The 13,854-nt window shown below is 44.4% G+C and overlaps 1 protein-coding gene across 1 annotated transcript in view; it reads left to right on the forward strand.

Moving 5' to 3' along the window:
• The window catches only part of epha10 (EPH receptor A10), a 133,733-nt gene that overhangs the window by 87,786 nt on the left and 32,093 nt on the right, over positions 1-13,854 (forward strand). The window contains exons 5-6 of the mRNA XM_019883221.1: positions 8,481-8,636; positions 12,537-12,866. Of these exons, the coding sequence (XP_019738780.1) occupies positions 8,481-8,636; positions 12,537-12,866 (486 nt within the window). The remainder of the gene's footprint in view (positions 1-8,480; positions 8,637-12,536; positions 12,867-13,854) is intronic.

Consider the following 13,854-nt stretch of genomic DNA (forward strand, 5'->3'; position numbering starts at 1 on the left):
CCCCCCCACTCGGGAAGTAGCCCCGCCCAACCCGCTTCTCATCCTCATCCCATCCTTGATAGAGATGAATGATCATCTTATGCCGCTGAGAAAGCCTGCGTGCGCATAATCATACTTCTGCCATTCTCATAAATCATCCGCTAATATGCTCTAATAGATGCAGCAAGACCTCTTCTATGAGCTGTTAATGTACACGGCCACTAATCTACATAATCTCAAGCCTTTTCCCCGATCTTGTGGCTCTAATGTGACTTCAACGGTTGAGGACCTGTACACTAGAGTGTAAAAAAAAAAAATCAATTTTGCTTCTTCGTCATAAGATGCTCATCAGTTTCCTCTTCTTCCCCCCCCCCCCTTCCTATTCAACTTCCACAAACAGTTTTAGTCTGCAGTCCTTAGCAGGCGAGCATCATTCAAGTTCACATCCCGCAGTTGAATTGGCTAATTCGAAAAGGAATCCAATAAAATGGCCATGTCACAACAGACTGCGGGGCTGAAGATAATGCTTGTTAATTTCCATAACTAGGCCATATTCCGCCCCCGAATGTAAATGAAAGGTCCGCACAAAACAAAACCTTCAGCGTCCTATTCGCTTGCAATTTGCCCAAATGCTTCCTCAGCAAATCTGATTAGCCTCCCGCTGTATATATTACACAAGGTTGTTGAAACAAGCTGATCGAATCAATCGTGTCACAGTAAATTATGAACAGAATTAAGACTTTTATATGTTTTATATTTCTGTCCAGTGCTCCCCCCCCCCCCCAAAAAAAAAAACATAAATCATAAATGAGTGTTATTCCACACGCATCCCTTCTCCTTACGACTCGGTGGTTGCGGAATATTAAATAGTCACAGCACAAACGTACTGCAGTTGTGCTCGGTAGCCTTGTGATACATTTTTATGCACGGAAAATTGGAAGTAGTAAAGGGTGACGTTCCGCGGCGCCTTTGCAAAGCAGGAGCGCTTTCTAAAAGGCTGTGAGCGTGCCTAACCTTCAGCCGCATTACAAATCAATATCGCTTCTCTTACCTAAGCTATCTTTGCTCCGAAGGAGAAATGGCGCGTTTCGTGAAATGTGACAAGCGTGCGTGCGCGCACCAACTCAACGCGCCGCCGCCGCCCCCGATTGCGGAACCGTCGAAAAGAAGCAGAACATTGAATCTCATTTCTCATGCGCCCGACCTGAAATTGCCTGACATTCTCGCGCAAACATGTTTGCCGACGACTGCCGGTACGGCTCATAATGACGCCGATGAGGACCCCTCGTGCGCGCACGCGCATGCACGTACTCATACAAAAGCTGACTGAAACCGGATTCTGCAGCAGGTTTATTGGACCCGACATATGTAGTGTAGAAAGAATTCCGAAGGCCTTTTTTTGTTTGTTTTTTGTTTTTTTTCCCCCGAATTCCCTATCTCTGACCAATATCTTGTTTTCCTTTTTTCCTGCAAGCCACTCAAAACAGATCCTGTCAATCCACTTGATAGTCCGATTGTGGCTCCTTAGTGTCTCCTAAATGGATTTCAGAGAGGCACACTTCAGCACATATCACAACCTGAAACTGGATTCTGCAGCAGGTTTATTGGACCCGACATATGTCGTGTAGAAAGAATTCCAAAGGCCTTTTTTTGTTTATTTTTTCATTTTTTTTTTCCTGGATTCCCTATCTCTGACCAATATCTTGTTTTCCTTTTTTCCTGCAAGCCACTCAAAACACATCCTGTCAATCCACTTGATAGTCCGATTGTGGCTCCTTAGTGTCTCCTAAATGGATTTCAGAGAGGCACACTTCAGCACATATCACAACCAATCAGTGAATCTTCAAGTGAACTAATTATATTGTCAGTGGCAGCATCAGTAGCGAGTTAAAATCTGCCCCCCCCACTCCCCTTGCTCACAAGTGACGGAAAATGCTATTGTCAGCTCAGCTCGCATTTAAGATTTGGTTTTTAACATCGTCGTGTCCACTCTGCAGCCCGTCATTTACATACCGCTGTGCAATTTTATAAGACACAATTTATGCTCAAATTGCAATCATGCTCAAATTTGATTGACGGGCAAACATGACCGGCCATGATTTTCATTGTCGCCTTGGCAGGTTTAAAAAAAAAAAAAAGATGCCGCTGCGGTCATATTTCTTGACTGTATATTTGGGCCCATTTTGGGTGTCTTTTTGCATATACAGTCGACTTACTTCCTGTCCCAAGTGAGCAAGTCTGCCTTCCTAAAGTGCAGCTGTCGTGATTGTGTTGTGTTATTGTCTCGGTGATTTGCCTAATTAAGGTCCGCATGCCCTCACTGGACATGAGCACCTGCACAACCTAATGAGATCCAATAAAGAGTCTGTTTTTGAAACGGCCGCTTATGAAGCAATTATGTTCTGTTTTATTAGTGGCTAAAGTCATGAATTTAATGTTGTTTTATAATGATGCTTTGTTGTGGGATAAATTTGCTTAACGGGTGTGGTAGGGGATTGTAAATATTCTGTTTGAACAAAGCGGCATTTTCAATATTGTGGATAGATGCTTGAAATAAATATTTAATTGTAGTTATCTCTTTAAGTTAAAATATATATATAAATTTTTTTTTTCCATGTTCCATTGAATTTTTAATCAAATGACATTTTAGTGGTAGATTTTTTTTTTTTTTTGCAACCAGACTAAGATCTTATGAAAGTGAATGCCTGCGTCTCATTAAAGGTCAAGTGTGCCCTTGACTGGCCCAGTTTCTAATTTTGTCAACTAGTGGTTCATATCTCTGCCGTAACATTTTATTTTGTGCGCTGGGATAGCTTACTTTTTTTTTTCTTCACTCTGCACTTGTCCAGTGTGCCTGATAGATTGAACAAACATGGCACTTTAGCACGGTGATGTAACAGAAGAAACACTTCTTCTGTCGCGTCGGTATTGTGATAAAACGACGCCGTTAATGTCGACTGTTCCCTCTCTAAGCGCAGAGGCCACCGAACCGATGAGTGAGTGTTCTTTCTTCTGTGCGTTCCCAAGCTGCAACGTCGCGTGGTGTGCGTTGCGTTCTGTGTTGTCAGCAGAATCGGAAACGTCTGCAGTCTAAAGCTCGAACACGGCACCGCCGACGTGAATACTCCCGGTTATCCTCCTGCGCTGTCCGTGTTATGTCAGCGGGCGTGAAACCTGAACAGAACCACGACTAAAATGACGGAGCAAAGCCTTGCACAGATTGGAGCTCAAACTCCCTGATTACAATTGTAAGGCAAGCAGTCAGTCACGGTCCGGACTCCAATGAGGTCTTTACTTCCAGGCTCATAGCAGGGATTCATCCTCTGATTCAGACCAACTTGGTCATAGCTTCAAAGCGACAAGACACATTATCGCCACGCGTGCAGTGCAAGATACTGTTGTTGTCTTCCAAAAGCACATCAGCGGGCAATTTTCATTGTTTACAGTGTTTACAGTCACTGCAGTCCCGTAGCGTCTAAGACCAACATTATTTGTTGTGGGTTTTTTTTTTTTTATCATTAGAAAACTGTTGCTTTCGGTAAATCTCTTTTTTTATCACCTAAAAAAAATGGTGTGTTGAATTTACTCATTTTATTTTGTCAAGTGGTTGCATGAAATATTTTTCAGTTGATATAAAAATAATTAAATTAACATTAAAAACTTTTTTTTTTTGGCCGTATTTGCAGACTGGACCTACGGATTTGTATTTACTTTTTAATTTTTGATGTATTTAATTTTTTTGCAGTATTTCCACATACCGGACCGCTGATTTTTATTTTTATTTTTTGTTCTACATTGTTCATTTTAAGAATCATATTTCATTGAGATGAAGGTAAAAAAAAAAAATAAATCAAAAAAATTATTACGGTCAAATCCCATCCGTCAAAAAATATTTTTTTCAGGCTTCCATTACCACATTGATTTTGTGGTCGGCAACCAACAAATACAATCAAATCATTTGGGGACATAATTTATATTGTCATACTTATCGATTTTGATATTACATCATGTTGTGGCTTGGTACTTTTCCGCCATCTTTTGTTTTGCTGACTTCATTTCCAAACACGAGAGAGGAAATGGCGGAAGAGACCCATGCAACAGATCTGCGGCTACTTGATGATCCATCCTTGCATGATTGCAATTTGTGTTGCATACGGACTAGACGAAAGGAACATTTTCATCTTTTTTATTATACCGTATATTCTTCTTGGAGAAAATCCGACCGGAATCCCAAAGCGGGCCTAATAACAGCCCCGTCATTTGACATTTTTAATATTAATCTGCCCTAGCGTGCAAGACTTAAACGGATCAGTCAGTCTTTTCCCCAACCCCCTCGCCGTCTGACACCGAGGACCCCCCCGCGTTTGTGTGCGTCTGTCTGCGTGTCAATGCAAGAGACCTTCACCGTAATGAGTATTCCATTTTGCACAACTTAGAGCTGCCTACCTGCTGAACGAATTAGCATCGGAATCAGCATCAGGCGCACGCGAGGGCATTGATGTGAATTAAAGCTCTCTGAATTATTAATTTCCACCTGCTGGAATCACATCCTGCCCCCCTTGTTTGTCCCCTTCACGCCATGAGCGCTGTCGCACGTCTACCTTTTTATCATCATCAAACCAAACACCACAACATCACAAATCAATGTTGAGATGTTGCAGTGACGGCGTGATTTAATTTGTATTGTTTTTAATGTTCCTTCACGAGAACTGTGAAGATGTTTGGGCCCTTTTGGGAGTTTCTGAAGCGGGCCTCTCTGGCTGTGATTAATATTAATTATTGTGGGCAATTAGGGGGCTCACATTTGTTGTGTTAAGTGCTTTGTGATTTGTTAATGTTCATGTTTAAGGTTAATTGAAGCATGGGGAAATATAAAGGACACTTCACATTGATTCCTTTCTCAAAGGCAAAAGTCTATTGAAGTATTTGGCGGTCTCGGGAAAAAGATGTAGCATTATACTTTTCGAAGTCACAATATATAATGTGGTGTGTGAACTGCAATCGGTGTATCGGGGTGGGGAGGGGTAGTTTCACTCTTCCACTTCTTATACTTAATAAATGTCACTTTTAAAAGGCTAAAAGAAGACTTAAGTACCGATGCTGTTAATCGTTATACTTCTGGCCGAAGTTCTTCTTCTTCATCTTCCATATAGAAGTGCGCTACGGAAAGAAGCGTGCTCCGTCTGCCGCAGCGCACGCGGACGATCTGCTTACTAGCTCCGTTCATATTTTTTGGAACTTTTTAGTTGAAAATGGCTTACCAGAATCTAAATCGCGTTGTTGCCAATCTTGGTAGATTAATGTACAGTAAATGCTTGTTGTGGAAGTTCAACATGAATCCCCCTCTTGTTGTTCTTCGGGATTTTGAGGGGGACAAGCTCTAATATTCATCTCGTTTTTTTTTTGGGGGGAGGGTTTTTTTTTTTTTTTTTTTTTTTTTTTTTTACATTTGTTGACGAGTCGGTTTTAGAAGGAAGAAAAATAGCAAGAAAATCCGCACTATAGCGAGGTAAAACCGCAATAGAAGAAGTTATGTTCACGAATGAAAAGCTGCGACGGAGGGAAACCTCAATAACCGAATCGCGATTTCATTAGGGAACCCTCTTGTTGTTCTTCGGGATTTTGAGGGGGACAAGCTCTAATATTCATCTCGTTTTTTTTTTGGGGGGAGGGTTTTTTTTTTTTTTTTTTTTTTTTTTTATTTGTTTGGTTTTTTTTTTTACATTTTTTGACTAGTCGGTTTTAGAAGGAAGAAAACTAGCCAGAAAATCCGTACTATAGCGAGGTAAAACCGCAATAGAAGAAGTTATGTTCACGAATGAAAAGCTGCGACGGAGGGAAACCTCAATAACCGAATCGCGATTTCATTAGGGAACAATATACAATATAAACAACAACTATATTGTTTTGAAACTTTTTTTGGGGGGGTGCCGGGGTCACACAAACTCTTTCCACTTGACTCGTAAAAAATGCCAACGCGCCGACGAAATCCGCAATGTGTCGCGCACCGTATCGAAATCATCGAACCGCTCGGCAACCCCGAGTCCGCGATTACAAATGAGAAAAGTGACCTACGCTCTCGCCACGAAAGTCATCGAAAATGCAAAATGTGCTTCGGTGAGGTCCAGAGCGCCAAATTAAAAGTGCGAACACATCCCCGCTTCCCCTGCGGCTTGAAAGCATTTGGACATGACAGGCCGTGCCAGAGTCTCTTATATTCCCACTATAGAAGACCTCAGTCTTGCTCGCTGTCAGCTCAAACGGTCGTTTCTTTCAGTGGCTCTCATCTGTATGCGCTGCGTGTTTACTTATCAGTAGTCCGACTCTGTCTATCTGTCAAAGTGAAGGAGTCCATTTTCCCCTCGCTGTTTATTGTCCTCTCTTTGCACAGTACGTAGCCCACCATCTCGCGTCGCATCTGTCGCTCGCGGTCCGTCGGCGGATCGCTTTCTCCTCGCCGTCTCTCGCAGCAGTCGGTCCCTCCGGCCTCCTCGGAATGCAAACGCATATCTTGAGTTGAACACCTTGAAGGAAGAGATCCGGATATGAGCGCGCGCGTGTGCGCACACGTGTTTCCGCCATGTTCCATTTCATCCAGCCAGTCCCGGTCGACACATTAGACAAATTGATCGGTTGGTTTGCCAGCTGTCCTGGCAGATCTTTCCTTCTGCCTCTTCCCCCTCGGAAAACCTTCGTTTCCAGTGAACACGTATATATTAAAACTCGTTCAGTATCACCCAATTCTAGACCAAGTCTGAAATGACGTTTAAAAACGTCTTTGGGAGTGAACGAGTTCAGACGATGACAGGCACATTTCTTGTGATCTCGTTTCACGGTGTTGCACGCTTTTTGGGAGAGTCCATCTTTTGTTGACAAATGGCTGACGGTCCCTTTTGACTGACATGACCTTGCGCGGCATTGACTTTTGGTGGCCGCGCGAACGACCCCTCGCCGTGGAAGATGATTGGCAGCGCACGAAAAAAAAAAAACAGCCTGCTTTTGTGATCCGAGCGGCTCATATCGTGTCCATCGGCCCCGTATTATTAAAACGCTTCTTCTGCATGCCGCGGTGGAATTTTCCAGCTCGTCCACTGAAATGAAGAGATAAGCAGCCATCTTGGCGACAATTTGATGTCATCGTTATTTGGCTCCGTCTTACCTGCCTCGCCTTACCGTTTGTGCTTCACCGCCGCGGTGGTTTTTGCTGCGCTCGATGCTCCGAGTCTGATTCACACTCCGGCATTGATGCAAATACGCCACACTCATGTCACCTTGTTTGACCTTGACGGTTCTCGAGCTGTTTTACAATGTCGCCATACGCTACAAGGAGAGGAACACAGCACCAAGAGCGAACGGGTTTTGTGTCGCTCGGAAATCCTCCGATAGGATTTAAACTGCACTGGGAGTCAGATTTGCGATTGTTCGACAGCGCCACCTGAGCCATGCCTCTCCCGCCAAATGCAAAGATTTCACCCTCAGGAGACGGCGCAGCCTTTCAGTAGCATTCCGTGAGGTAATTTGGATGGTCGCAGCAGGATTTGTGATGACCCCCGAAGCACTCCGTATTTATGCTCCGCTCATATGTGAGAACGTAGCCTGCAGGTTAGCGTTTGGACTTAAATTATACAGCCTCCACTTTGTGGGTGTAAAGAAAGTGCCGAGCTGGGGAAGCGAAACAAACTATGGACAAACAGCATCCCTTAAGACAGCATTGTATACAATTTTTTTTTTTTTTGGTGTGGTCAGTGATTTTTTTTTTCCTTTTCTCAATTTTGTCAAAAAAAAAAAAACAACTACCTGTCTGCACGCTAACACCCTGAATATTAAACTTGGCTCGAGTCTCGAATGTTAACGCGATACGAAGTAGACCTTTGGGAGCCAACGTGTTTTTGACGGGAGACGACGAAAAGCGCAGAGCCAGAATGCAAAACTGCTAATGCAAACCCATCGCTTAGAATCATAAGTCTCAGAAGAGAGATCAGAGTATTGAACAGGAGCTGGCATCCTGATTTCACAGCCATTATCACCTGCTCCAAAGGCACATGGCAAGTGGGAAATGAAACGGCGTGGCGCCAGCGCGGAACAGCCACTTTTTATTCGCCGCGTGTTTAATGCGAGACGCCTTGTCACGCCCGCATTGAGCTTCATTAAGCTTCCGTCGCACGGCGTGTAGTGTACTCCCGTGTAAGGTCATAAGTGCTTATCACCCGCAACCATATTCCCACCTTTTGTAGTCAATCCCCGGTAAGTGCAGCGGTTGCACTTTGGGGACGTCGCGGATACTTCAGACGCCTCGCAAATCGAGTGGGCCGACTCTAAACAACACCCCCAAAATGGAGCTTGAGGCTTTTCCAAATTGGAGCCCGTCGCATTCCTCTTCCTGCTGTTGTCCTAATGTGGGGACCGAAGTGAAGTTAGACGCCACCTGTCAAGCAAAAATGCTGCAAAATAGAATTTCGTGGCCCCATCTGATATTTTCTGCGTGTGTGTGTATGTTGCAGCATGTCCCCCCGGATCATACAAGATGTCGTCCAGGCAGCAGGAGTGCTTCCCCTGTCCCGCAAACAGCGTTTCCGAGGATGACGGCTCGGTGGCGTGCGTGTGCAGAGAGGACCACTTCAGAACTCCCCTGGATTCGCCCTCGTCACCATGCACACGTAATAACATCCGCGTCTTGCCACTTGGATGGTTTGCGATTAAATGAGCGATCATATGTGTCAGCTTGGTCGTTCGGGCTGGTTAACTGGTGTGTCACGCCTCCATATGCTTGCTGAGGAATCACTTAAGCCGTGTGTTGGACTTCACTCGACGCCTCTTATCTGTCACCCCCCCCCCAAAAAAACCCTTCTTGAACATCCGTCCTCATCCGCCTTTCTCTTCCCTCCTCATCCCTTCATTTCACATCCCATCTGTCTCCCCCCCACCTCATCGTTCACCTTGTGCACCTCCTCTGCTATTGAATTTCCTTGAAAAATTGCCAAGCGCTCCCCCAAGATAAAGACGGAATGCGGTATGCATTTTTTTAACCCCCCTCCCTCCCCCCACCCATGAATCTCATGTGAGATGTTTCGCAGCCGGTGACCCGAGCATCCATCTTATTTCTTTATTAAAATGACTTTTTTCGAGATGTTTTCATTTTGTGCAGATTTCGCTTCGCAATACCAAGAATGCGGAGATAACGGCTAAATCCAGTCTTCATTTGATACGATTTGCTAGTTGATGCTCCCCTGGAGAGTTAAAAAAAAAAAAAAAAAAACATTCCAGACCATTTCAAGGTCTACTATCCACTCACTGAAACAAAATGTAACTTGTATTGCGTCTGTCGCCACCTTAACCTCTTTTGTCTATATTTAACGTTGGCCCGGTAACAAATGACTCACGGACCAGTACCGGTCCGCGGCCCAGGGGTTGGGGACCTCTGGTTTAGGGCACCACAATGTACAGTAGAATTTGAAGGCTTCACTCTCTGGTCTCGTTCACTCCCAAAGACATATTTATGTCTTTTCAGACTCCACACATTCAATCCCTGATACATATTTATGTTTTTTTTTTCAAGTTTTAATATAGGAAAATAGAACTGCCTTATAAAACAGGTTTGATATGTATTGTTAATATAGTAAAGATTCAGATTTTATTCAAACACGGGTCTGATGATATTGAAATTACAGGCATAAATATTTGTTTTGTTTTTTTTGATGCGTGAATCGCGCTGGGAGAGGTCTGCCCCTTGCAGTTTTGAAATCCAAATAATTGTAATCTCTGAATTAAGAGAGCGCTCGAAATGAGCATAATAGGTCCCCCTTTTAACTCATCCCCGCCACTCACCGCTCTCTCTTTTTTTTTTTTTTTTGTCGCGTCTCATTTCCTCTTCTCTCCGTTCGCTCATCCATTTCACACGGGGCACACATATTGCGACGCGATTCTTCATCCTTCTGTCAAACTGAAATTTCTTGCCTCTGTCCTCGAGCAACAAGCACATGCGGCACGCTACAATCTCACCCCCGCTGTCTGCACGTTATCATTTCATCCCTCACCCCTCAGCCCTCCTCCCCTCCCCCAAAAGCTCCTCTTGCATGCCAAATACCACAACTCTCCAATAAAGATGCATTACGGGGCCAGTAGGACAAAGCCCATACAGGAGAGCTGGATTGATTTCTGCATAGAGAACAGCTTAGTAATTAGATGGCAAAATAATGGGCTGTATATCCTCGCGAGTACTCGGGAGCACTAAAACCACGGGGTCACGAGGTCTGTTACGTATGCACACATCCACGCACGGATTCACGAGTGCGCGGTCATACTGGCTTTTTACGGCGCGGTTTAATTACAATATCGATTGCTGAGCTCTGCGATCCGCCCCGCGATAACGTTTATAGCAGCCTAATGACCACATTAATTACACAATTGATTCGCTAATTATGATCATCCCCAGATTTGGCTAATCCTCCGCGTGGATCGAGAACAGGGAGTAAGAGAAGGAGTTTTTATTTTTGTGTTTGTTTAATCTGGAATTAAATAACAACAGGAGTGATGAATAAATCGGTAACATCCAATGAAAGAGATTTTTGAAGTATTTGGGAGAATTGCTTGTGTTTGCTAACTTTGCGTTCTATTTATACTTGGTGTTTAATAGAATGTAACCCTTTAAGGGACAGCGGTCGCTACAGCTTCTCATGTTATCAGGTTACACTGCAGGGGTGTCAAACTCATTTTTGTCTCGGGCCAGTTTTGTCGGAAGGCCGTGACTGACAGTGAAAGCGCAAAAATGTTTCATCGCTTTATGACTTATAAGGGTAACAAAGTGATTGCAAATTCTCAACGTCATGAATTACACGTGATAATTTGACATTTTTGGTCTTTTTTTTTTTTTTTAGGGCCGTTACTGACAGTGAAAGCGCAAAAATGTTTCATCGCATTATCGCATTATTTCTTATAAGGGTAACAAAGTGATTGCAAAATCTCAACGTTATTAATTACACATGATAATTTGACATTTTTGGTCCTTTTTTTTAGCAAGGATCATGCAAGTTGACACACGTGACTTTCTTTCAGGGGGCCACATAAAATGATGTGACTGGCCGGATCTGGCCCCCGGGCCTCGAGTTTGACACCTGTGGGTTACAGGGTGCATGAAAGGGTTAATGTTAGTGCTTTCCATGCTAGCGGCAGTCAAATCAAGCGGGCTTTTTTGGACAAGTGAACGGCTCCAATGACGCATCCTTGAAAGTGATGCAGAATATTTGCCAAGGCATTCCTCTGCAAATTGATTGATGCCGACAACTTGCAGCCAAAATGACAAAGATGAAACAGAAGAACTATTTTGACGGTTGGAGCAATCCATCAACGTAGACATCAACAGATTTTAATGATAGGTGCAAAAAGTCACCACACCGTATCTTGAGGCATTACATTTGAACTCGCTTTCCATTTGTAGCGGCCATTTTTTGAGGGGGGGCTGATTGGATTTATTTAATTCACATTAAAAGGAAGTTTGTCCCAGATGGGGAGTGTACAACAAGAGCAAAGGATAGGAGAGAGACGAGTCAGGGAGTGAGACAGGAAGCGGGTTACGTTTTTTTAATACGGAGAATTAAAATTAGAAAACGTAGCACTCTTACTCAGGGAAATTAGAAAAGTTCCCCGAGTAAGAGTGCGGCATGACGAAAGTCCCAGCTGGGTCTTCATCAAATAAATGTAAAGGATAGGAGAGAGACGAGTCGGGGAGTGAGACAGGAAGCGGGTTACGTTTTTTTTAATACGCAGCAGAGCGCAAAAACAAGAAAAGTTCCCCGAGTAAGAGTGCGGCATGACGAAAGTCCCAGCTGGGTCTTCATCAAATAAATGCCGCGATGTCCTTTTGATGTGATGTAATTTTGCTCTCCTTGTGGCCTCCAGTGAGCAGCTGCCGTTTGTGACGCGTTTGCTCACGCACGCTCTTACTTATTCATCACGTAGGACACACGCACGTTGACATATAAAATGCATGGGCTTTAATGGACATCAGCTCTCTTGAGCACTCCGAGAAAAGAACAAACGCGGGTCGGTCAAGACACGGCGGGGGGTTCGATTTAGTCAGCTGACCTGCACTCGCCCGTATTCGTAAACACTCTGCGGTTTCAAATGCGAGTTAAGACTTGAGAATTCGATTTTGTTTTCGGTGACGTCAATTTTATGAAGTCATCCATCCATCCATTTTCGGAACCGCTTCATCCTCACAAGGGTCGCCGGAGCCTATCCCAGCTGTCTTCGGGCAGTAGGTTGGGGACACCCTGAACCGGTTAAAAGCCAATCGCACGGCACACAGAGACGAACAATCGTATGAGCTCACACTCACACCTTGGGACAATTCAGAGTGTTCGATCAGCCTGCCATGCATGTTTTTGGAATGTGGGAGGAAACCGGAGTACCCGGAGAAAACCCAAACATGCAAACTCCACACGGGAAGGCCAGATCCGGGATTTGAACCCACGACCTCTGCACTGTGAGGTCGACGCGCTAACCACTGGACCACCGGGCCGCCCTGTATGAAGTCAATGCAATGTATTTTCCTTTTTTAGGGCCCCCGTCTCCTCCCCGAGACTTGGTTTACACCATGAAGCAGTCCACTCTCATCTTGGAATGGGCCGCGCCATCCGACACGGGTGGTCGGGTGGATCTGACCTACAGCGTGGGTTGCCGGCGCTGTCCCGGCAGGCGCTGCGAGCCTTGCGGGGCCAGCGTGGGTTTTGTGCCTCAGCAGATCGGTCTGACGGAGAGGACGGTGACTGTGGTCAATCTCCTCGCCAATACGAACTACACCTTCACTGTGGAGGCTTTGAACGGAGTGTCCGAGCTTCTACCCAACAAGAGGTTCTACACACAGGTCAATGTGTCAACAAATTTGCCTGGTGAGTCACGGTTCTTCCAAATGCCAAAATTATATCAATAGATAGATAGATGGACACGTCCGGGCCTTCGCAATTTGAATCGACTATTCATGCAAACACGCATAGATGTTTATATTTTGAAAATGCCGATTTATATGCAAATCTATCACTCAAACAAAATGGAAACTCTTCGAAGATTGCCAAACTAATTAGAAAAGTGAGAGTCGTGACACGAAGATGATGCGACCGCAGGGAGTGAAGGGAAATGAGAAATGTTTTGGGGTTTTTTTTCTGTTTGCTAAGCGCTTGAATTTGAATCGACCGTGAGGAAACGGGCTTCCGACAGAAGTGGGGGGGGTGGCGTGGTCTTCAAAACGGACGGTGAGATGCATGCAGCCGGTGGGATGTTCTTGTCGACTGAGCCGACTCACATTTGATTCCGTATGTCAAGTGTCACAAATGTCAAATGTTCCATTGAGCAGATAACAGCAATGTGATGTGAAGTGTGATCACAGAGGGAATTATTCGCATCTCCTTCATGTCACTTCCTAGTTTGTGTGTGTGTGTGGGGGGTCTGATTGAATCATTTTATGACCTGGGCCCCATTTTTTTTTTTGTCTAAAGTGTGATTTGAGGGCCCTTGAAAATGTAAATATTTTCCAAAAGTCAAATCCTAAATTATTGGAAAACGATATAACCACATTACTTAGCTTTTTTTGGAACATTCTAATCAATGAATGATTAAGATTTTTTTTTTGGTGGGGGGGTTGGGGGTCGAATTAGCAGTTAAGCATGACAGTGCTTTAACAATGCAGGTGTTTGGTAATTTTGTTTGTTTTTTTTTCTCCTGAATTGGTTTTGAAGCCACGATAATTCTGCCTGACAGCAATGATGTCACAAGGAATGTTTGCTGATTTGTGAAGGAGCAATGGACGGCTCCCAAACAGATGGAATATTTTTTTTCCACTCACCCTCTGGCCAATGGGGGCATGAGGGGCAGGAGGAGGGG

This window comes from Hippocampus comes, unplaced genomic scaffold (genome assembly GCF_001891065.2).
Source record: "Hippocampus comes isolate QL1 unplaced genomic scaffold, H_comes_QL1_v1.1 scaffold87, whole genome shotgun sequence".
NCBI lineage: Eukaryota > Metazoa > Chordata > Actinopteri > Syngnathiformes > Syngnathidae > Hippocampus > Hippocampus comes.